Source organism: Electrona antarctica (assembly GCF_951216825.1).
Source record: "Electrona antarctica genome assembly, chromosome: 20".
In the NCBI taxonomy this organism is placed as follows: domain Eukaryota; kingdom Metazoa; phylum Chordata; class Actinopteri; order Myctophiformes; family Myctophidae; genus Electrona; species Electrona antarctica.
In genome coordinates this window covers 7,353,469-7,379,888 of record NC_136801.1, presented here as the reverse complement: position 1 = coordinate 7,379,888, position 26,420 = coordinate 7,353,469, and the positions used below count along the sequence as shown (strand labels likewise).

General features: G+C 43.3%; 1 protein-coding gene across 1 annotated transcript in view; it reads left to right on the top strand.

Moving 5' to 3' along the window:
• Window positions 1–26,420, top strand: part of stau2 (staufen double-stranded RNA binding protein 2) — a 149,518-nt gene that overhangs the window by 648 nt on the left and 122,450 nt on the right. Inside the window, exons 2-5 of the mRNA XM_079489301.1 lie at window positions 1,313–1,520; window positions 3,103–3,233; window positions 5,261–5,420; window positions 9,194–9,329. Coding sequence (XP_079345427.1) covers window positions 1,322–1,520; window positions 3,103–3,233; window positions 5,261–5,420; window positions 9,194–9,329 — 626 coding nt within the window. The 5' untranslated portion in view covers window positions 1,313–1,321. The remainder of the gene's footprint in view (window positions 1–1,312; window positions 1,521–3,102; window positions 3,234–5,260; window positions 5,421–9,193; window positions 9,330–26,420) is intronic.

Below are 26,420 nucleotides of genomic sequence, written 5' to 3'. Positions count from 1 at the left end.
CAATGATCAGATCTGGCTTCATATCACATCCATAATTGAAGGGAATCGACCATCATCAGGCCAGCAGGGTCGATATACGTTCGGCTGGCCGTGCAGCACTGCACTTTACGTTCAGCTGCCTGTCGGTATAAAAGTATAGGAGCCTGGAGGCTTTACAACTAAGGTTTCTGACCTGGAGCTCCTCAGGTGCACTGACTGCATGCATTGCACGGTGGTGATGCATGCATGGATATTATGCAGCCTGACAAATGCCACACTAACTATACGTTTGGGTGTCAGTGACAGTGTTAATGTCATACTGCATGCACTTACCGGTAAATATTAAATAAACATGCTCTCTATCTGTCTCTCTATTCTTTGTGCATGATCCTTCTGAGGTCCATGGGAACCACAGGAGCCCCCTTTCTCTCTGATATTGGTTACTTACACCTGGTTACATTACAGCAGGAAGCCTATGACGTGTTCGCCTGTATAATCTGGATTCTGGTGGCTGAAGCTTAGAGTACTGAAGTGTTATTGTATTTCATATACAAAATGCCTTTTTAGTATTTCAGTATTTATGCATTTATTTTATAGGCATGACTCTTAACAGTAAACCTGTGCAAACCTTGGATCCCACCTTACCTCAAAATAACTCAAATAAACAAAACAAATGAATAAACATGCCTTTAAAAGTCATGTTCAGCTGCAGTGCAACATAACTGCCAAGTGCCACCTGTTCAGTCCATTAAATTCATATTGGTGAAATAACCAATAGGCCATTTCAGAAATTATCAAAAAAATATTACAAGAATGAAAACGAAAACCATTTATTTTGAATGAAAATAAACTAGGAAGGAGTTTCAGCAAGCCTGTGTTGTGTTCTTTCTACCCACTGTCTGCTTTCACACAGTGAGCAAGTGTCAGACCTTAGCAACAGTAAGATGAGGAAAGCTCCTTGATACTGTATAAAAGGTTCATTGTCTGGGTGCCATAACACCCAGTGGATCAGTATGTGAACTTCTTGGGTTTGGATTGTGTTTTTCATGCCAGTTTTTGTTGGAGATGGAGATTTCTCGTTTTTCTTTTACACGGATAAACACTTGTTTTCTATTGACGGGGGACATTTTTTCCTAAAGCCCTCAGTTAACATTTACTTGAGCATTCACCATTCAGGATGTTGACTGGTCTGTTTGTAGGAGTTCTCATAAGAGTAGTTTACTAGTCTATGTGTCACCGCTTTTCTTATTTGTGATAATTAGATACCCAATTTAGATTGTTAGACTTGTTGCTAACAACCTATAGCAAATGTGATTGTTCTCTCTGCTTCCAGGAATAGAGCATGGCTCAAGTGAAAGTGCAGACCTCAGCACCCCTGGCTGGTCCTGGCCTCTCCCCCGGAGTGGCCCCCACGGCCATGGCCAGTCCAGGATCCCTGGGTCTGCAGCCCTCTGTCAATGGCACAGGCCCGGCCCCCACGCCCGGCTGCCCTGCTCCTTCAGTCGGATATGGGGACGCCCCTGTGTCTACCTCCCCACCAGGTACACTGCCACACATCAATGCAATACATGGAGTCCACTCCAGTAGAACACATCGACACAATACAGTATAGACATTTTCAAGGACCCCCCACAACTCTGAGAGAATACAAATGGAACCATTCGGAACCCCCCTAAGGATCCCTGAGAGTCCTGGACCCCACTTTGAGAACCACTGCAATACATAGAGACCAGGTAGACTGTCAGTTCAGTAGACCATATCAATATACTACATATAGAGAGACCAGGTAGACTGTCAGTTCAGTAGACCATATCAATATACTACATATAGACAGACCAGGTAGACTGTCAGTTCAGTAGACCATATCAAAGAGAGACCAGGTAGACTGCCAGTTCAGTAGACAATATACTACATATAGAGAGACCAGGTAGACTGTCAGTTCAGTAGACCATATCAATATACTACATATAGAGAGACCAGGTAGACTGTCAGTTCAGTAGACCATATCAATATACTACATATAGAGAGACCAGGTAGACTGTCAGTTCAGTAGACCATATCAATATACTACATATAGAGAGACCAGGTAGACTGTCAGTTCAGTAGACCATATCAATATACTACATATAGAGAGACCAGGTAGACTGTCAGTTCAGTAGACCATATCAATATACTACATATAGAGAGACCAGGTAGACTGTCAGTTCAGTAGACCATATCAATATACTACATATAGAGAGACCAGGTAGACTGTCAGTTCAGTAGACAATATACTACATATAGAGAGACCAGGTAGACTGTCAGTTCAGTAGACAATATACTACATATAGAGAGACCAGGTAGACTGTCAGTTCAGTAGACAATATACTACATATAGAGAGACCAGGTAGACTGTCAGTTCAGTAGACAATATACTACATATAGAGAGACCAGGTAGACTGTCAGTTCAGTAGACCATATCAATATACTACATATAGAGAGACCAGGTAGACTGTCAGTTCAGTAGACCATATCAATATACTACATATAGAGAGACCAGGTAGACTGTCAGTTCAGTAGACCATATCAATATACTACATAGAGAGAGACCAGGTAGACTGTCCGTTCAGTAGACCATATCAATACACTACATATAGAGAGACCAGCTAGACTGCTTGCAGGTATGACAACATTATGACAAAAGTTCCAGGATAAAACAGACAGGCATTCAGACAATACAAAGATGACAAGGCTATATGTGCCTACAACGAAGTGAAATAAAAGGTCAAAATGAACTCCCCAACCATCTCAGAGCTGCTCCCTCTCTCCTCTCATTCAAAACCTCACTCAAAACCCACCTCTTCAGGATAGCTTTCCCCCAGCTGAGGTCTGGTTAGGATGTCCCCCCCTTCCCTCGTTTATCCTTTTATCTTTTTAACCTTGTACTGTTGTTGTATCTGCTATGTTTTGCTTTGTTTTTTTTCCTAATAAAGTCTGTTCCTAGTGTTCTTAGTGTATTTAGAAAAGCGCTATATACATTTGAGCTATTATTATTATTATTTAACATTTGGAGGGAGACAATCAGTGATTATTCGTCCATAGCAGAGTATCTCACAAGTTTTCTGTTTTGTGTTCTTTTTTCAGGCCCACCCCAGGAGAACATGGCAAACCCTAAAGAGAAAACTCCCATGTGTTTGGTGAATGAGTTAGCCCGTTTCAATAGGATCCAACCACAGTACAAGCTCCTCAATGAGAGAGGACCTGCACATGCTAAGGTGTGAAGCCTGGAAATTATACTTATATATATGTTTTAACGGCGGCAGTTCACCCAGCAAATAAAAAACTATATTGTCCTCTTATCTGGACTGGTATGAAGCCACCCAGATAATTTTGGAGCGACTTGCAGAGGACCTACCTACCTTTCCAACACAAAATAAAAATCACAACAAAAACTCAAACGTTACCCAACTACATTAGACTAAACAACTAACATAAATATAAAGTGTAGCGCCTGTCACACCAGGACAAATGCAGAGTCTCACAAGACTATATCAAAGTGTCTTTAAACAAACAACATACAAATGAATCAATGACTCAAAATAGCTGCCAGAAGTCGACCACAGGTGACAGTTCTTATATTGTCAACCCATAGTCAACTCAAGATTGTTGATCTGGGCAGTAAAACAGTAATCACCAGAGGTGACGTTCTGGTTCAGGATGGCCTGGCGGTCAGCGGACAGACGGCACCTGTCCTTTTGTATTGTGTTGTTTAATGTGTGACAACATTTGGGGGCAGATCAGTTCATGATTTGGCATGAACTGGCCCCAGCCACATAATAATTTGGATGTCTATCTGACTGATACATCTTTTTAAGATGACTCTATAGTTTTTGACAAAATGTAGTAGTAGCTAAACGTGGGTTTTGAAGAAAACGCAAAATGGCGGAAATCTATTCAGGCGCTAAAGTAAGTAAAAGTAAGTAGCCTTGCCGAGCCATGAGGCCCATAGGTCAGGAGCCTATCTCCTGTTTCTGTAGCGTGAGGCAGCTTGATGTACAAGTACACCCCCTGGACATGACGCTAGTATGTCGCAGGGACTTACCCCCAATCCAACCCTTGATGCTGAGTGTCAAGCAGGGAGGCACTGGGTCCCATTTTTTAGAGTCTTTGGTATGACCCGACTGGGGATTGAACCCCAGCCTCCCAGTCCCAGGGCGGACACTCAACCACAAGGCCACTGGGTTCAGGCACTAGCCAGGCTCAAATGAGCAGGGCCTATGGAGAGCAGACAGGAGTTAAAGGCCATGCAACACTGTTATAGTGCATATATTCTTCCTTTTCTTACTGGGATTGTGTGTGCAAAGTTTCACACTGATCGGTGGAGTAGTGTAGGAGTTTAGCTGTTCCCAGACACACACACAGGCGGACAGCGGCGAAAACATAATTTCTGGTCTTCAGCCGTCTGGTCTCACAGAGATTCTGTAGTAAAAATAGGCCTACTTACTGAATCCAAAAAGCTGTAATCCATAATTTATTCTAGTGAATAAAATGTTCTTTAGACCAATCTCTCATAGAGTGTGTTATTACAACACAACTAACCAACTGCGGTTTATGTAGTTGGCCTTACTGCTCTTCTGTTGAGACATTTAGATCCTGTCATCAGGTAGGAGGACCACTACTGGTTGAGAAGAGGTATTGCATGAAGGTCAAATAGTATACTATTTTATCTTCTACCCAAATGGGGAAACTTTATTAATAGATGATTTGATTTGACTTTATCATAATGTGTTGCTATGGCAAGCAGACAATTATTCTAACTCTAAGCGTTATCCAAAAGACAATTAGAATTGTCGATTAGAAAAACACATGCTTTGAAGTTGGCCTTTTTATGCAATACTCGTCGTCTTGATTATCTTCTTATTGATTATTCTATCAATTACTTTTTTGATTAATCAAAATAAGTGTTTTTTTTATATCAACAAATCTATGTGAAACTATTTTCATTGTTTTTTGTTTTTTTTATAATTGACTACATTGATTAGTCTGATTAGAGAAAGATCTTTTTATAAATTAAATAGATGATCTTTTATTAAAGTCAATGATCAGTTATTTATTATAATCAATTACATAGATTGGTTTGATACTTTGATTAACCCCTATATCATTCAATTACAGATTTCTATATCATTAAATTATATAGGGGTTATGTGGTTACCATTAATTTTGACAACCACACTAGTCAAATGGCTTGCAGGCGGCCTGAGTAGTAACGTCTCTCTGCCTGTGGGTGTCACTGTTGCAGATCTTCACAGTGCAGTTGTCTCTTGGGGAGCAGGTGTGGGAGGCAGAGGGCACCAGCATCAAAAAGGCCCAGCACACCACGGCCTCCAAAGCTCTGGAAGAGAGCGTCCTCCCCAGACCAGCACCACGCTCCCCCAGAGTGGATATCAACAGCAATCCAGGTACCTAAACCAGTAAACACCACCAACCTGATGCTTTTGACAGCAATATTTTTATTTTAGTTTTTGTCATAGTCTCTTGAATAGCTCCATATATGCAGGTCTATGTGATGATCCAGTATTCTCCATATCCAGGGTTTGATGAGGTCAGTGTCGTGATCTTCATATATGGAGACGGCCATATATTAGCCATATCATATTTATTGATCTGCTGTCGTAGCAGCACCCAGCAGGTGTTCACTGTTTGAGTCAGATGATCAAAGGTGAATGAACTAATGGTTACCTTCCTTTAATTAAAATAAACCTCTGAAAATGCATGCTGCCCGCTCATCTGAACACTTAACACAGCAGCCTTTGGGCTGCTTTTGAGATTATCAAGTGGACCCTGATCCCATTGCATAGTCCCTGACCCCTCCACCGAATGTTACTTTCTGTTCCAAATCTTCTTTGCAAACTGCGCACAGGATTGTGGTTTGAAATTGAGCGGCATGCCATATCACCGGCTACATTGGCAGCCAAGATGGACTAGCAGGTTGATTCTGAAAACAGCCTTTTGTTTTAGTGCCCCAACCACATGGAATCATTGGAATGACCTACAGCTTAAATTAATCTGTTCTCCCATAACATACGTTTTCTCGTACGTCTGCAATCTTTGATTGCAGACATACCCCCAAGTGTCTGCAACTGTTTTTAAACATGCGTGCTACATCACACGATGAGGAAATGTTGCTGTTCTGTTTTTGTTTATTGCTTTGAAATGTTGTATGATGTTGTATCTCGACGACACTGCAAATGAGGGTAATACATTACGAGAATAAATAAAGGTTTGAATGAAAACATTCAAAGTTGCCGTGTCATTAGGGGTAATGGTGCATTACTTTGAGCCAATTATTATTTTAAGAGGAGGATAAAATGTTGTAGTTAACGTTCAAAATGATGTTATTTGTCAAACATGCTCTATGATGGTGCCTCTTGAATCAATGCACTACAGCTGGGCGTAGGAAAACGTTAAACAGCTGAGAAATGTGCTGGAGGGGACTTTAATATGACACGCATGACTGTCCTATGAGGATGGCATTGCTTTAATATGACACGCATGACTGTCCTATGAGGATGGCATTGCTTTAATATGACACGCATGACTGTCCTATGAGGATGGCATTGCTTTAATATGACACGCATGACTGTCCTATGAGGATGGCATTGCTTGTTTGGATAGAGATGTAGTTGCTGCTATTTTCTAATTCACATAGATTGGAGTGAAGCTGATAGGGAAATCTCTGTGTTTCAATATTTTTATTAAACAGAAAAAGACATGGACAATACATGAACTTATGACACATGGACACAACATACAACACTTAACCCATTCTGGGCGGGAACCCCGTTCTGTAACAGTTTCTTTTCTCTCTATTAAACACTTGGAAGGTTCTCAGAAGGCTTAGATCAAGATATATAAGACATGCATAAAGTCAACCATAATCCCAAATGGGTTGACAGTACAATAACAGGACATAAAAACAAAAAGTATATGCAAATCATAAAATACATATGCCAAAGGGGCATAAGGACAGAAAGTATATACAAATCATAAGTACCTATTCACAGTTTCACACCAAATTGAGTATATTATCACAATATAGCTGCCACCATCATCATCTCTTAAATCTGACCCCTACCTCCCCATTGATATGTCATCTGACTGGCCTCCTCGGTCACTCCAATACACATAACATTTGACCACTCATCCCCTATATGAGGCGCCAATGGTAGCCATGCTTCGACAAATTCGGCCAGGTTGCCCCGTAGCAGGACACACGAGAGCCTCTCCAATGGCATGGTTTTTCAAACCATAGAATAACACTAGATTTTTGTGAATCTCTGAACAAGTTAGCATAGTCAACCTTGCCTCTACTGTCGACTCCGCTGTACTGCTGCCTGTGTCAGTGTGATAGTAAAGGGCCTAGTAGCCAGAGTTTAACCTATTTTGACCTGAGATCAGATTCAAAAAATGTCTTCTACATCCTGACAGTTTTCTGAAAAAGCTATGTTTCTATGTCAGTCGTTCTTCGATTTTTCAAAAATAGCAGACCTACAAGCTCGTAGCGCGCCACTCGGTGGCGCGCTATGAGCTTGTAGATCTGCTATTTTTCAATAGCTAAAGCATAACCTAATGCTAACACCAAAAGGGGTTCCCGCCCAACATGGGTTAATGTGATTTAGACGACAGCCCTATGATAACGTACACAACATCAAAGGAGCTGCTGGGTAAGCAAGACAAGCTGTCAGGCACAGTCAAGTAGCCGGGGGAATTTGAGAAGTGTTCGTCTAGGAGAATATCTCTTTACATCATGGCAGCAATTGTTATGCTATGCAGCTTCAGCTTGACAAGTTAATCGCTACACTGATATTGTGCTGTGCCGCTTCCATTATTTACATTGGTGGAGTGTATTTGCTGGAGCTAGGAACAGCTGCTGAATAAATGCCTGCTGTTTATTAAAGTTTGGCAGCTGTTAGATTTATTACTTTTATTTACTAAACGTTTTGGGAGATACATTTGCATCTTTGTTTCGAAGTACCTTATACTTAATGCAAGCATTGTTTTTGTAGCATTGACAGAAAATAGTTGATATTATTATTATGAATTCACTAATAGTCTGGTATCTGGCTTTAGTCCATATTAGCTCAATTTCATATTGCTGTAAGAAATATTATTTAGCTCTGTATATATTTTGGAGTCCTGTATGATTTAGTGACGACGATAATGTGGTATTGTGCCGATAATATACTGTATATACGTACAGTATAACAGATATATAAGCTCACAACGCAACACATTGTGAGCTTGTAGATCTTCTCTATTTTAGCTATTTCTGAATATTTTTAAAGGGGATGTAATAAACCCATTTTGGGCGGGAACCCCTTTTGGTGTTCGCATTATGTTATGCTTTAGCTATTGAAAAATAGCAGATCTACAAGCTCATAGCGCGCCACCGAGTGGCGCGCTACGAGCTTGTAGGTCTGCTATTTTTGAAAAATCGAAGAACGACTGACATAGAAACATAGCTTTTTCAGAAAACTGTCAGGATGTAGAAGGCATTTTTAGAATCTGATCTCAGGTCAAAATGGGTTAAAAACAGGGAACGACAAAACCTATGCCATGTTATCATATCCAAAATCCCAGATGATCTACTGTATCTAGTCCAATTTCACGATATCGATATTATCTTGTCCAACCCAAATGTTGTGAAATATAGACGGTACTAGGGATGCACTGATTATCGACCACCATATATATATATATACGTATATCGGCCCAAAATTTCCATATCGGTGCATCCCAATGGATAGCTTGTAGAGCTACTATTTCATATAAATCTATGATGAATTTATAGTTATACACATGAATGGAAACAATTCTGACAATTATGCCAGAATATATTTGTGACCACCACACATAATTGTCACCACTGCAATTATGTAATAATTGTGACAGGCCTCGCACTTAACCCATTTTGGGCGGGAACCCTTTTTGGTGTTAGCATTATGTTATGCTTTAGCTATTGAAAAATAGCAGATCTACAAGCTCATAGCGCGCCACCGAGTGGCGCGCTACGAGCTTGTAGGTCTGCTATTTTAGAAAAATCGAAGAACCACTGACATAGAAACATAGCTTTTCCAGAAAACTGTCAGGATGTAGAAGACATTTTTTAGAATCTGATCTCAGGTCAAAATGGGTTATTAATCTCTGAATCTCCTCTCCTGTGTACACCCAGGCAGTATAACTCCCACAGTAGAGCTGAATGGTCTGGCCATGAAGAGAGGGGAGCCAGCCATCTACAGGCCCTTGGACCCCAAGCCCGTGCCCAACTACAGAGCCAACTACAACTTCCGAGGGATGTTCAACCAAAGGTGAGGTGCCTATAGTTCTTTAGTACTCTTGAATGTGGCTAGTTGCTTGAATGGGCGACTGTGGCTCAAGAGGTAGAGCAGGTTGTCCAATGATCCATGGGTCAGCGGTTCGAATCCCGGCTCCTCCTGTCTACATGTCGAAGTGTCCTTGGGCAAGACACTGAACCCCAAATTGCTCCCGATGTGCTGGTTGGTACCTTGCATGGCTTCCGCCGCAATCGGTGTATGAATGTGTGTGTGAATGGGTGAATGTAATGCACAATCTATGTAAAGCGCCTTGGATAAAGGCGCTATATAAATGCACCATTTACCATTTTGAATAGCTACAGTGAGGTATTTGTAACATTATGGCATGGTCCGAGCTGAGGTCAAATTGGGACCGATTAATTTTGACATTCTGCCCTCTTTTCTTTTTGAGGGGCCCTAGCCCCTCCTATGCCCAGCTTTTGGTGTCTGTGTAAACACAAACAGAAAAGGGAAGACGCAAATTGTGATGTGGCCGGAATGACATTTGCGATGATTTGATTGGTTGAGCAAGGAATGTGATGATGTAAGAGCGCCCCTCACTTCATACGGATGTGTTTTTTTTTAATGATTCAATACTTCAGCACTAACTACAAAAGTTTTGACAGTTGACAATTGGATTTTATGGGTTTATTATGGGTGTAAGCTCATCTTTAAAGCTTCAAGAGGCCTATATATTGTTTTGAACAGTGCAATGAGTGCATTTTGAAATATCTCTTTCATTACGGGAGAGGATATTTCCTTTTTACGAGTCCATAACTCCCAACTGAAGATCTAATATTGGACTTGAGTTAACTCCCAACTCATGTTCTAATATTGGACGCCATAAATGTGAATTTCATCAAAGTCTGAATGAACAGAGGATGAACATCCTCTGTCCATTCAGTACTTTGATGTAATTCACGATCTCTGTCCTGTATTCATGCGCATGTCATTGTCTTTTGATGCTTTAAAGCGGCAGTGGTCTCTTTGATCCCACTGACCCAGATGTCCTGTCTGTGCGTGTCAGACGTGTGTGTGCCCCCCCCGGCCCCTCCATATGTTTTCTAAACAAATGAATGTGGTGCCCTCGCAGGGTCCCATCGCGCTCCATCTCTGTCGACCACCCCCCACCCTCCACACACCCCTTTCCTGCATTGCCAGAACCACCCAGCTATTTCCAAAACGCCATAAAAACGCCACACAGTTCCGATTAATGATCCCCTCTACCCCTGGTGAAGGAATGTGCAGAGATGATGGCGCCCTTTGCTTTATTTATGCTAGACCATGTGCTGAGACACACACACACACACACACACACACACACACACACACACACACACACACACACACACACACACACACACACACACACACACACACACACACACAGGTACACCTTGCATGGTGGGAGGTCATTTTAATAGGCTGTAGAGGAGAGATCCATCACAAAGACAAAAACAGGTGTGAATTTATCCTGACCACTGTATATGAGGCATGACCCTCTATATACATATTGTGCAGTAGTATTTTATAGTTACACACTAGTAGTGTAAATATTATTATATCTCATAGTATAAGAGAGGTAAGGTGTGAAAACTAATCAAGGCTGTCTGTCTGAAGTTGGACTGGCTGTCTGAAGTTCGCCCCGGTCTCCCCTATCAGTCCTGGGGACATGATAAAATGCATGCTGTGATTTGTTTGCATGCTGGTTAGTTTCATTAAATGCCCTCCAGGTGGCAGTATATCCTCATTTCTTTCATAATTACAGCTTCATAGAAGTGCTTGTGTAAGGTGAGTGAGCACCCATTTTGTAACAAGCAAGTTATGAAATTGGTGAATTTCTATTTGCAGGTGCTAGTGGCTTTTTTACTGCAGTACACTTTGTAGCAATTTTTTGTTGACGAGGCATCAAAATGAGGCCAAAGACACACTGAAAAATATCAGCAGAAAATGTGAGGGTCATGAAAGTGAAATGACGTTCTGATAAACATTATCATGCTGTGACTGGTGCGTGTGTGTGTGTGCGTGTGTGTGTGTGAGAGAGAGAGACTGCGTGAGTTCAATCACATTGCAGCTGTGTCTTGTTTCCGGGTAGGTGAGCTTTGTTAGCAGACAGCACCAGCATCTGGCTTGCATCTTCCCACTATTTGATCCATGCAAGAACAAACATATACGCTGAGAGACAAACGCCCTTTGACGAGAAAAGAGCGAAATCGGTTTTCCCAGTCCGTTCTGTCCGTCAATGTCACCTGTCACGTCGATGAGCGCCTCTAACGCGGCTGACAGGCAGCAGCACGCCCCCCACTTGGTCCATATTGTTTGCTTACATCACTTTGGTGCAGAGGCTTATATCACCTTAAGTTGGGGGACTGAAGACAGAAAGACAGAAAGGGAGGGAGAAAAGGAAAGACAGCCAGAGAGAGAGAGAGAGAGAGAGAGAGAGAGAGCTGTGCCAGAAACACAGCAGAGCCATAGACGGACTTGCTTATATCATCCCAAGGTTACTGGCGTTTTCGCAAGGTCCCCTGTCGTTCTGACTCTCAACGAGCCCTGCATAAATGAAAAGGGAGACCCGCTGGATCCTAGTCTCTTCTCTTTGATGACCTTCCGTGGCTGGGGAGTGACGGGCCACATGCACAATCGCTCTCCTTAATGGTGTTGGAGGGAAGCGAAAGGTGTCCATATTGCCCATGTCCTCATCTGTTATGATGTACCAGAGTGATCTGGAGTCATGTTGATGGAGGATGTTATCATTAAAAGGCCGGCCCTGCTCTGATTCATCAGCCCTCTAATCACCGCCAAGAACAGTATTGATTGATTCAGAAAGCTCCTCTGATGAGGAATATGGCAATAATATGAAACATTCATTCATCAGCGTCTTCATGAATCTTATTTATGGTGAAAGGCCCTGTGCATAATTTCTTACCAGCCAAGTCCTTGTCCACACCCCCCCACCCCCCTCCCCCCACCTGCTTTTATTCAGCGGTTCATTTGTACGATCGCTCGATCACTCCATTCCCCTGCCCTCAACTCTCGTCGATTCTCCGAGCGAGGAACGAACGATCGCGTTTGAATCCTATGGGATGGCTGAGAAGAGCGTTTTTGTAAGGATCTGTTTTGAAAACATGGATACATGGAAATGCAATCCAAATACAACAAAGCTTTATCTCCGAGTAAGGAAAACACTCGCATTATCAAGATGTAAAAAATGCGGTTACATCAGCCCAGAGACGAAATGTTTTTATAATCGTCATGGGGGCGCCCCTCCTCCCCCCGCTAAATACTGTACATATTCAGGTCTAATTCATCATGGGGGCTCGAGCCCCGCCGCCCCCACGGAGTCTACGTCACTGCATCAGCCCCCATCGGAGTGGGGCACTGACTCCTGTGTTGTCATTGGAGCACCTGATTCCGGTGACTCATTTCAAACTTCTCCACAACCGTCCACAGCAGCACTCCCCGTATTCCCTGCTGTTCCTATCTCGGGGAATGGGGGCTGCATCCTGCACTCTGTCAGACTTTGGTATTTGGATAGTCCCCTTCCCCCGTTGGAGCGGTGTGCCACCTCCACTCGGCACCTCATTTGTGTATGACAGTAACATTATGTCAGCAGGAATAACAGCAGGCTGAATGACTTGGGGGTGGGGGTGGGGGGGGGGGGGGTGCTCCACCCTGTGACATTTCCTCCTGTGATGATGGTGTGATACCGACTAGGCCCGGCCGTGGGTAGTCCCACCGTCCCATTACGAAACAAAGGAAGACCAGGCCCAGGGTTCCTAGTCTCCACCCCAAACGGCGTGCCGGAGAGGCCGGGCCTGGAAACGTGCGTCACTGACAGCCCACGGTACAGACAACATCAGTGTGTCGATACGGTTCATCTGTTTACGTTGTGACAAAGACAGCAGTTGCGGGGGCGGTTGGGATGTTGGATTCGTCACATGGGTCCATCTTCTCAATGGTTACTCTTTATCAACCCATCAATTGAATGTTTGTTTAACGTTCCACATGTGTTCCAGATTGTGGCTAGTGTTGTTTTAAGACAAATCATGGATGCGCAGGCTAATAAAACAAACTTCTTTTGTTATTCTGTGTATGACTGAGTGTTGCAGCCATATTTACTCAGATCTGGGGCTATAATTCAGCACAGTTTCATTCTCCCATGTGACCCTTCTGTTTATCGAGAGCATCATGCTTTCCTTATCCGAAGACAAATATAAAGTATCCTTTTGTCACATTGACTGGCATTTGATTTGAATTACGGTAAGTAGAGTCATTTCAGCATTGTACATTTTTAACAAAGCAAAGCAAAGCAAAGTTACTATATTTACCCAGGGTAACTGGACTAAGCATCAGATACTTGTTTACAGCCAGGCCCTGCTCATAGAACATTTCATGGTAGTGGTTCAATGCCTTGCTCAAGGGCACTTCAGCGGTGGTAATTTTAACGTGCCGGTCCGGGGATACGAACTGGCGACTTTCCGGTATCAAGACCGCTCCGCAAACCGTTCGGCCACCGCTTCCACTAAACAGGGTCTCGGGTAAAGAAAAAACATGAACCCTCATGTTTTTTTCTTTACCTCGTTATCAAATTTGTAGTAGCTCATTTGACAAAATCAGAATGGAGAATGAAGTACACAAAGTCTGTAGCATTTTCTGCACACCCATCCTGCACCCAACACAGCGCCTAGTATACTCACAAACAAATGGGCTGGTAAACGAGGCTAATCCACGGACCATGTGGATCCAAGTGGGTATGCAGGTGTTGTGTGGATCCCCATGCAAAAGACCTTTGAAATGTAGTATAGGTACAGCACAGTACAGAGTGTGCACTTGCTCAACCAATTTGAGCAAAACATGCTTGTGCAAACATCCATGGAGAATCAATGACATTTATTAAAGGTGTGTATGCACCTTAAATCAATATATAATGTATAGAGCAAGCATACATTTTAATAACGGAGAAGAGCATGATTGCTGTACAAAGATAGAGAGAACCCACACACAGTGTACACTGTCATCGACTACACAGTACATTTCTAAATTTCCAGCCTAGCAGTTCATGAGCACATGTCAATATTTTCTCTCATCTCTACCTTTTTATAGAGGTGTTAGGTATCCACTAAATTATTTCTCTTTACACGCACACTTTCTTTCTCTTTCCATCTGTCTTTTCTCAAGTTTATTTTTTCATATTCCTTTTCGCCTGTGGGGCTCAAGAATCTCATATAGCTCTAATTTGGAGTGCTGTATGCTCCCTTGTCCACTTAGCATTCTACGGATATGATATCTCCATCCCATGTTCACCACTGCCCAGACCAAAGGGGACTGACTGCCAAAGCTCACAATTTTTAATGGAGACTGCAGTTCACGGGAAGAATATTTTATTGTGCTTTCCTTTTTTCTTTCGTCATCACACGGGACACACAGCGTCGTCTTAGATCAGTGAATCAGATGCATTCACTCGGATGAATTGCAACAGGCACCGGGCCAGAATATAGAGCTATATCTGTCCAAATTGTACAAATGGGTGTAAACTCATAAAGTAAATGTTTTATTGACTGGAGGGGAAAGGGGGGGCATGCAGGAATGGAACACTGGTCCAGCATAAACAAACGCTTAGGACGGTGTGCAAAAGTGAGGGGTACTCAATGACACCAGAACCAGTGACGTATAGTCTGTGGGGGCTGGGGGGGCCAGGGCCCCCATGAGGAATTGGACCTGAATATATATTCGCCTCGGTTCGTCCCGTTTGTGCCGCATCAGGTCGCGCCCGTTCGTGGGGGAGCCGCACGGGCCCCCATGAGGATTACGAAAACTATTCGTCCCTGACCAGAACACTATCGCGCTCTCCTCTCCTTCCAATGCTAGCAGCAGTGAGGCTCTCTTCTCCTTCCAATGCTACGTAGCAGCAGTGAGGTACATTACATCAAATGAAAGCTCCTTCCTTCATCCTGTGCCATGTATGTCAGGGTCAGTCGGAGATAAGGGGCTTCAGTGAAAATAATCCCCCCCCCCCTTAGTCTAGCCTGGGCGGGAACCCCTTTTGGTGTTAGCATTATGTTATGCTTTAGCTATTGAAAAATAGCAGATCTACAAGCTCATAGCGCGCCACCGAGTGGCGCGCTACGAGCTTGTAGGTCTGCTATTTTTGAAAAATCGAAGAACGACTGACATAGAAACATAGCTTTTTCAGAAAACTGTCAGGATGGAGAAGACATTTTTAGAGGTCAAAATGGGCTAGAGGGATAAACTGCCTTATCTTTTAACTCCTGAGTCAGAGTTACTGGTACACAGCAGTGTAGCAGATCAAACTTTTACCGGAATAGTTGGATTCGGTGGAATAACCCTGATTTCTGTTTCAGTTTTACTCCGGGGAATTTTTGTTGGGGATCTTTCCACCACCTCGGAGGAAAGCCTGGTCTCTGTTTCCGTATGATCCGGTCGGGAGTGGATGATATCGTTACGTCATGTTGTAGTATTGTTTTGTAGTCAACAGGCAGGAACAACGGGCGGCAGCTTCCTTTTCCCTCAAACCGATTTTTCTCAATAAAAGCTCTCGTAGCCTGTAGCTTTTATTGAGAAAAATCGGTTTGAGGGAAAAGGAAGTTGCTGCCCGTTGTTCCTGCCTGTCGACTATCATCTGCTCCCGACAGGATCATCATATACCCTAAATGAAATGGTGCCCAGGCTAGCTATGAAGAGCTAGTTGTGTATACTGTCGGTAAAATATTTCCCTATATAAATGTACATTTTAAATGTCTAACTTTCAAAACCAGTTATATTTGCAAATAATGCTCTTTAAAACCTCTCTCTCTACTGTTGACCGTGACATTAAATATGGATGATGAAAGTATCCTTGTATTTGTGTATACATTTGGGTTAGTTTACTAGGGTGGAGTTCTTCATCTCCTGACATCACAAAACCTCCTCAACCGCATGATTAATGTTGGGGGCAAGCCATTTAGTGTAGCTCGCCCCAATCTATAAATAATTTGCATATTTATTGTATATGAAATTATAATATACTCGAGGTCCTAGTTTTCCACGTTATTTGAATATCTAGCATTTGATATGTTGCCGTGTCTTTAAGTAGGGCTCGTTAATGGCGTAAAAAGAGAAAAGCAGAGGATTTTAATAGACTTGAGCCTCCATAATTTTAATAGACTGAGCCTCCAATGCATTTTAACCCATTTTGGGCGGGAACCCTTTTGGTGTTTTAAATATGTTATAATTTAGCCATTGAAAAATAGCAGATCTACAAGCTCATAGCTACGAGCTTGTAGGTCTGTTATTTTTGAAAAATCGTGAATGTGCCGCAAATTTGGAATATATATTTTTTCAGAACGAACGTTTTTAATTCAAATCTTTGCTTCTGGGGGGTCCCTGGAACAACATATTTTCAGATGGGGGTCGGTGGCCAATTATATATAATTTTTGGGGTCCTTGACAGTTGAAATATTGAGCACCACTGATACAGAAACGAGGTATTTCAGAAAACTGTCAGGATTTAGAAGACATTTTTTAAATTTCGAGTCAGTCCTAAATGGGTTAAGCAGAGTCAGGCCTGTTTAGTCCAAACCAAATATATAATATTTCTGCAAATAAAATTCCATGGCGATTAGTTGCCGGGTATGGGTTGTTAACGAAGCAGCTACTTGCTCCCTTTCTAATGAAAGCGATTAAACAGCAGGTAATAATCAGTAATGAGGACAGGACGGCAGGGTCTGATGTAGCCTGGTCAGTGGCCAGTTGTTCCCCTTAACCCATTTTGGGCGGGAACCCCTTTTGGTGTTAGGATTATGTTAAAGCAAAGCAAAGCAAAGTTACTATATTTACCCAGGGTATCTGGGCTAAGCTCAATAACTTGTTTCCAGCCAGGCCCTGCTCATAGAACATTTCATCGTAGTGGTTCAATGCCTTGTTCAAGGGCACTTCAGCGGTGGTAATTTTAACGTGTCGGACCGCAGATTCGAACTGGCGACCTTCCGGTATCAAGACCGCTCCGCAATCCGTTCGGCCACCGCTGCGCTGTTGAAAAATAGCAGATCTACAAGCTCATAGCGCGCCACCGAGTGGCGCGCTACGAGCTTGTAGGTCTGCTATTTTTGAAAAGTCGTGAAAAAGGGGCCGCAAATCTTTGAATATATATTTCAGAGCGAACATTTTTAACTAAAATATTGGCTTCTGGTGGGTCCCTGGAACTACATATTTTGAGATGGGGGGTCCGTGGCCCAATAGAGATCATTCTGGGGGTCCTTGACATGAAAAAAGTTGAGCAGCGGTGGCCGAACGGAAGGTCGCCAGTTCGAATCAGCGGTCCGACACGTTAAAATTACCACCGCTGAAGTGCCCTTGAACAAGGCATCAACCACTACGATGAAATGTTCTATGAGCAGGGCCTGGCTGGAAACAAGTTCTTGAGCTTAGCCCAGATACCCTGGGTAAATATAGTAATCATTTCATTTCACATAGAAACATGTTTTTTTCAGAAAAATGTTTTTTTAATCGACCTCAGTCCAAAATGTGTTAATCTGTGCCAAGTCTAAACAGTTGGCACCAGAAGAGTACAAAGGTTAAGAAAGTTTTTAGCTCTATGAAGTATGAATGTCATGTCATTGAACACGGTGTGCTCGCCTGGTCTCATTTCATCCACTGTGATGTGATGTTCTTTGCTCCAGGCTTCAGACGCTCTCATGCCACATGCGGCGCGTGAACGTCTTTGTCGATAAGATCAAAGGGATGGACTGTTCTCTGGTCGTTTTTTTTTTTTTTCTCTCACATGGTCCAGCTTTCTAGGGGCTCTTTATACCTAGTTGGCACCGTTACCGATCATAAATGTAATCTCTGTGCCCAGAAATCAGTCATTTTGCGCCCTGTGGCATTTTGCCATGTCAGTTACAGTACTGTAAAGCCAATTAACAGCTCCAAAATTTTGGATGTAATTCTTTGTGGAGCTAGCGTTGCGTTGCTAATGAATTACTCTGTGAGCCTACAGTACACAAGCAAGGGGAGGGCTTGCATAGGGCTGCAGTCTTATGTGATTTATAGTGGTTTATACTTGGGTGCATTCACTGCATTGTGTCACACACTGCATTGTGAGCTTGGTATTTTATTTTTATTATTTTTGAGTGGTGCAACCACTCCAAGGAACAGCAATGTCCGTGTTAACCTCTGTGTGTGACTACCGGTAAGTGTTAACCTATGTGTGTGACTATGTGTTAACCTATGTTTGTGTGTGACTCATGTGTGACTCATGAGTACCAGTAGGGGTGCTGTCGTGGCAGAAACAGAGAGAGATAGTGCTGCACTGTTTTTGATTGATTGATTGAAATATTTATTAACAGTTTGCAGAATTACAGTACATTTCAAGCACAAACTCAATACAAAGGCTGTTAACTGTGAGTGGACAACCCAATTAAGCATTACACTTGTTTACAAGAGGGTCCACCATGTTCAATTCATCAAAACATTGTGGTTTGCAGAATTACAGTACATTTCAAGCACAAACTCAATACAAAGGCTGTTAACTGTGAGTGGACAACCCAATTAAGCATTACACTTGTTTACAAGAGGGTCCACCATGTTCAATTCATCAAAACATTTAGAGACGTACAAATAGACACTTCTATATAGTCAAAGAACAGAACAGGAATTCATCATAATGGAGGGAAAAAGGGAAAAGAAACATATACAGTGAGGGAAAAAGGGGGGGGGGGGGTGGATGTTGCCTGCTAATGAGAGAGAGAGAGGGGGGGGGGTGGAAGGGGGGGGGGGGAGTTGCACCACTTTTGTAAGCCTTTTTTTCACCCAGTGTGAAAAACCTAGTGTAATCCTGGGTGCTACACTCCCTCTGCCAACCTGGGGATAACGACGGACTGACGTCATGTTTCCTTCAATGCATGAGGAGTCCAAGCCGTTTCTTTTCACCCGACAGGGGAGAGTTTCTCCGGTTGGACGTACCACGTGGACGTGTTTAGCCCTAGAACACTAGTAAACACGGGTAATTTTCACCCGGACAATTTCATAATTTTCATAATGTTGCTGATGTCTGAGGTGGTTGGGTCTTTCAGTACCTTCATGATGCTCAGTGACATCATAATGTTGCTGATGTCTGAGGTGGTTGGGTCTTTCAGTACCTTCATGATGCTCAGTGACATCATAATGTTGTTGATGTCTGAGGTGGTTGGGTCTTTCAGTACCTTCATGATGCTCAGTGACATCATAATGTTGCTGATGTCTGAGGTGGTTGGGTCTTTCAGTACCTTCATGATGCTCAGTGACATCATAATGTTGTTGATGTCTGAGGTGGTTGGGTCTTTCAGTACCTTCATGATGCTCAGTGACATCATAATGTTGCTGATGTCTGAGGTGGTTGGGTCTTTCAGTACCTTCATGATGCTCAGTGACATAATGTTGCTGATGTCTGAGGTGGTTGGGTCTTTCAGTACCTTCATGATGCTCAGTGACATCATAATGTTGTTGATGTCTGAGGTGGTTGGGTCTTTCAGTACCTTCATGATGCTCAGTGACATCATAATGTTGTTGATGTCTGAGGTGGTTGGGTCTTTCAGTACCTTCATGATGCTCAGTGACATCATAATGTTGTTGATGTCTGAGGTGGTTGGGTCTTTCAGTACCTTCATGATGCTCAGTGACATCATAATGTTGTTGATGTCTGAGGTGGTTGGGTCTTTCAGTACCTTCATGATGCTCAGTGACATCATAATGTTGCTGATGTCTGAGGTGGTTGGGTCTTTCAGTACCTTCATGATGCTCAGTGACATCATAATGTTGCTGATGTCTGAGGTGGTTGGGTCTTTCAGTACCTTCATGATGCTCAGTGACATCATAATGTTGTTGATGTCTGAGGTGGTTGGGTCTTTCAGTACCTTCATGATGCTCAGTGACATCATAATGTTGCTGATGTCTGAGGTGGTTGGGTCTTTCAGTACCTTCATGATGCTCAGTGACATCATAATGTTGTTGATGTCTGAGGTGGTTGGGTCTTTCAGTACCTTCATGATGCTCAGTGACATCATAATGTTGCTGATGTCAGTGAGGTGGTTGGGTCTTTCAGTACCTTCATGATGCTCAGTGACATCATAATGCTGCTGATGTCTGAGGTGGTTGGGTCTTTCAGTACCTTCATGATGCTCAGTGACATCATAATGTTGCTGATGTCTGAGGTGGTTGGGTCTTTCAGTACCTTCATGATGCTCAGTGACATCATAATGTTGCTGATGTCTGAGGTGGTTGGGTCTTTCAGTACCTTCATGATGCTCAGTGACATAGAAGGAATAATACCCACGTTTTTCACCGATTTTGCCCTCCTATGATGCCCCCCCCCCCCCCCCCATGATATCTATTTTTCTTTTTTTTGTGAAAAGTCATGATGAAATATTAAAGAAGAGTACCTCAAGTTGCCATGTATTGCTGTACTTCAGCATATTTTGATGAGAAAAAATGTTTATGGAATATTTTACACTGGGTAAAATATTCCTGTGTTTAGTGATGGTGTGACAAAAAGGATTTTAGTGTTCTTATCTAGGGTTAGAGACCAGGATTACTGCATGTTTTTTGTGAGGGTACCTACTAGAGATGTGCCGGTACTGTATCGGTATCGGAAAAGTATCCGATCTGCCCTTATTTGGTCATATCGGTTCATATCGGTATCGGCAAATATGCCAGTCTAACCACAGATCTGACACAGGGGTAAGGGGTTGACACTATAGCAGGTAAATAAAAGGTTGGGGCATGTGGAGTTTGCTTTGGAGTTGCCCAAACTGCAAGTGCACATTTGAGTGAGGAGTCTGCTATAAACATAACACGAGGTATATAGCTAGATAAACACTATTCCCGGTCGGTGGACTTCAAAATAAGACCTTTTTTCTTTTTGTATTATTATAAATATTATTCTCTGGTATCGGAATTCGGTATCGGCATCGGCTAACACAGAAATGGTGGTATCGGGATCGGATCGGAAACGGAAAAAGTGTATCGGGACATCCCTAGTACCTACCCTAGGGGACACGGGGAGAACATGCAAACTCCACACAGAAAGGTCGTTTTGCCAACCCCCACCTAGGGTATGGGCACTGATGATGCGGAGGAGAGAACACGCCTACAGTGTCCCTAGCGTGAATCGAGCTGCGAGACAACAGCGACAGCAACAGACTGTGCCACCGTGTCCCCTTGAGCTTGTAGATCTGCTATTTGCATTGCTTAACACTGGCGGGCCACTTATTATAAATAAGTGAGCAAGGCTTGGAAGACTGGCATAGAGGGAAACAACACACTGATTACAGTGCTTGGATAAGGGAGGGGAGCTTTAATCTCATGTTTAAAATGGAAACCATAACAAACATAAAAAACACACACACACACACAACATGGACAATTTAATTAAAATAAGTTTTGAAACTTCTTTTTTCTTCTCTCCCTTGTGAGCTGGCTCAGCCATGCTTGATAAATTGGCTGTGGTTTTGTAAAGACGGATGATAAGAGAAGTCTAGATGAGGCACCATCTATGTGAAACAGATGGAGACAGGGTTGTTGTACCTTTTGCTTTATTTCAGTTAAAAGTTCAGTTATAAAGTGCACGATGGAAATAGGATATGCCAAATAGGACCGCCAGTGGTCCTTGAGGGGGTTCCAGCCAGGCTGGTCCCCAGCTAAATGATGGAGAGTTGGTATAGCCAAATGGACCCATATAGATCTTTAGCGCTTGAGAGCGTGTAACATTTAAATTTTTACACTCGATAGTTAATTAATTTACAAGAAGTCCACACAATTAGACAATGTAGAGGTCTTGAGAGTCGAGAGATTCCATTAGTCACTGATGAGTTATCATTGCGATTGAGCTGCGACACTGCTCCGCTTCCCCCCCCCCCCCAGCCCGTCTGTAAAGAGCCATGAGTCGGGAGGGGAGGGGGGAGGGGAGGGCAGCAACACCGCCGGCCAATCTCCACACTGACTTGAGACTTGACAAACAGAGCCATCTCAGCAAAAATATCCCAAAACAATGTCCGGGGAACAGAACTGTTCCCTTTCCTCAGACTACTTTTACTTTAATTAAAAGGTAAGATGCAGTGGCTGTAATTTGGTCAAGGATCTTGCTTTCGTGAGCAATGGTGTACGAGATTGGTAATACATTGGTCAAATCATGAGATTGTTAGACCATCTGGGGGAAATAAGCAGCACCCACTGCCGTTATAGGAACCTGCCGCCCCTGCACACACACACACACACACACACACACACACACACACACACACACTCATGGGGGTTAATCCGGCTCTGGGATCAGTGTACAAATTAGGCTGAAGAAACTGCAAATAATATCACCGGCATTGTACAGACTGGTGCGTTGTTTGGGGCATTTAAGTTCTTACTTACTTGCAATACCCTCACAGCCCACCAGTTGCTCCCAGCCCACAGGTTGAGAACCACTGGCCTACAACGACGTTAGAGTTCTCTCTCTTCCTGCATTGTAAACACGTCACATGTCTGCTGGTACTGTGTTTGCTTTAGAGTGTTGTTCTTGTAACCCTTGTCTCTGAAGGGGAGTGTCTTATACTGTAACCCTGCTGCTGGCCCCTCTCTCTCTGGCAGAGCACACACACACACACACACACACACACACACACACACACACACACACACACACACACACACACACACACACACACACACACACACACAGACACAGACACAGATAGACAGACACTGTTTTGCCTAATCCTGACCCCAACTGAATCTTCTTCCAATAGTAAGTAATACCGTTACTCTAAAAAATCGTATGATTTTCTCTTGTGAGTTCCAGGAAAATGAATTTGTCAAATGATACTGTACGTGTGTGTGGGCACATGCAGTTTTTAAAGTAAAAGTCTTGTACGTATACACACATGCACATTTCCCCCCCAATGGAAGTTAATCTTCCCATCTGAACCTGTCTGACTGTTCGATGTCTGGTCAGTGCATTTCAATGAGAATGCACCCGGAACGGGAAAGGAAATCTTCACGTGCGTGAATGGACCATCCATGAGCCAATGAGAACGGTTCTACTTCTATTTATTAACATGGAGCCGAAAAGATATCAGCGTCCGTTCGCTTATGCTTGCTCGCCTGGTGTGTTTCTAGCGTTTCTCTCTCTCTCACCCTCCAACCCTCACCCCAGGCATTTCCCAGAGGTACCTCCCACCCCACACTTGTTGCAGTGCCAGCCATACAATCTTTTTTTATGTGCCGCCACGTACCTTAAGGTCCTCGGGTCAGGGTCTACTGAAGGTGACCCATAAGGCTAAATTGGTCACTAAAGGGGATCGGGCTTTTGTGGTTAAGGCCCCAATGCTCTTGGAATAGCCTACCAGATGAACTGAGGCTAACCCAGTCTCTAACACATGGAATAGCCTACCAGATGAACTGAGGCTAACCCAGTCTCTAACACATGGAATAGCCTACCAGATGAACTGAGGCTAACCCAGTCTCTAACACATTTTAAAACCCCTCCTAAAGACCCATTTTTATAGAATAGCCTTTGCATCTCCCTGATTTTTATCTGTTTGTTATTTTGCATTTTCTACTGTTTTTTCTTTTCCACCTGTGATGTATTCTGTTATTGATGTCTGACTGTTCAAAGCACTTTGTAACTTTGTTTAAAAAAGTGCTATATAAATAAAGTTTTATTATTATTATATTATTATTACCATCTAGCCCACTACCTATACTTCTGGGTTTTTTTACTGCAAGTGGGCCACCCAATAACTGTCAAAACACGAACATTGTATTGATAATATAACATTAAAGTTTAAAATATATGTAAAGTCCCTTAAAGGAGCATTCAGTGATTTGGAACCCCCCCCCAGGTCCACCCCGGCCCCCGGGTAACAATATGTGCACATGTACATGGTCTACAGTGGGGTGGACACACAACAGATCCCCCCCCACTCGATCATGATTGGATGAAGGCTGGCTAACCCTAGCCAAAAACGAAACCTAAGGTTTTTTGACCCCAGCAGTAAGGGCCCCAGACGGAGATCACCGTCAAGTTCAAGTGCACGGTCAGTTGCCTGAGACAGAGATTGATTAACAGGACAGAGATTAATGATATCAAAACCGGTCGCATCGCTCCACAGCCTAGGAGCGCTTGTTGCCCAATCCTCGGTGTTGCACAACAGTGACACGTCATCGAAAATGTTCCCTGCCTGTTTAGCGGACGACAACGAAAATCTTAAAACGTTCATAACTCGTGATCTAAATCATCCCGTCTAATTATGAAAAAGATCATGTGTTAGACGGCGCTCCGCGGTCCAGTCGCTAGTCGCGATAGATTTATTCTTACCTCCCATTTTTGTCGATCGACTCTAGAGTGGTGTGGCTATTGTTAGCTGCTACACACACATTCACAACAACTTGTTGTGAATGTCTGAAGTGGTCCGGGCGCTATAAATGATGGGCACATTTTATTAATGGATTAAATAGGCCCGAGCCCTCAAGGTGTTAACTGGGGACAGGGAGGAACTCCTTTTATGGTCAGCACACTCTATAGTAGGGAGGATTATTTAAAAAAGAAGGTATTTGAATTAAGTTAAATCACTGAATATACCTTTTAAAACCTTTAAAAGTGAGTTTTTATTGTGATACTGATTGCGACCATAGGTCACCTGTCAGTCTGTCCGTCTGTCACGCCTCGTGAAACGAACCATATGGGTATGGCTAATAATACAGCGTCAGTCATGCCTCGTGACACGCTCCATATATGGCCCTCTCCATCTGAAGATCACATTTCACAACACTGACAACATCAAACCCTGGATAGCCATACATGGAGAAGACTGGATCATCACCTACATCTGCATATGGAGCCGGCCAGCAACTCTACATCTGACCTCACGGACGGACACCATGTTGATCTGAACTCATCAAACCCTTAGATCTCCATATATGGAACTGACCTGTTCTGTCATTGCATTTGTTGAGCCTTTCCCACCCATCATTCCTCTTCGATGTCTCCCTTTTCACTGATACCTGTCCATTCAAACTCTAGACGGGCCCACCCCAAAGTCTTTTGGGGCCCTAACTGGGCTGGCCCAAGGCCCGGCCTGGGCTTACTAATTAGCACACGTTTTACGTCCCCTACTCGGCCCGAAAAAAAAGTCCATATGGGCATTCCTAGACCTGTTGTTTTAGCACGACCTCGCCCTCAGGGCATCTTACTGGTGAACAATAACGTAAAGTAAAAGTATATGTTAGTTACATTGATCCGAGCCAGAACACAATCGATTGATTGATCATTCAAGTAAACCTGCTTTGAGAATTCACGTGCGTAAATACTTTTCCAATCGAGAAAAGTTGATAAACCACTGAACTAGCATAGTGTACATGCTCTCCTTCGCCATTCCACCCTGTGTGTGTGACAGAGAAAACAGCCATGGGTGTATGCCTGGAAGGCATGGGAAGGCAGGCAGGGATCGTAGTTTTAATTGTGGAGGAGTTGAAGGAGGGAGAGAAGATAAACACGTACTGTAAATGCTGCAGATCGGAAGTAAATGCAGCTGGCGGAGGAATGAACCTTTCCAAGATTTCCTCCGTTTTCCCAGATCTGTGTCACCCTCTGCTAAGCCCCCGTCCCCTCAGAGGGCTCTGAGCCCAAAAGGGGTGGGGTGTGTGTGTGTGTGTGTGTGTGTGTGTGTGTGGGTGTTAGATTCGTGTTTTTATTATGTGACGTGTAAATGTTTTGTGCCTGTGCATGTGTGTGGCCAGCGGGAGTCTTGGTGGCCAGGCGTCTACGGGAGACAAAGGGGAGGCGATACACTCACTCATTCCTATCATATTATATGATGTCACTGCTTGCCTTGGTCTTCTTTCTTGGTGTTCTTTATTTCAAGTCTGTTGTCCATGAATCAATTACAGCTGTGGACATTGTGCACGTAAGAACAACACACAGAAGCCTCTGTACAAGATTCCATTTGTCATATGAAACAAATCTTTTAGAGATGTGTTGTCAATGTGATACACAGCTTTTGGTGTCTAGGATCGTGTGTGTGCGTGCGTGCGTGCGTGCGTGCGTGCGTGCGTGCGTCGAAG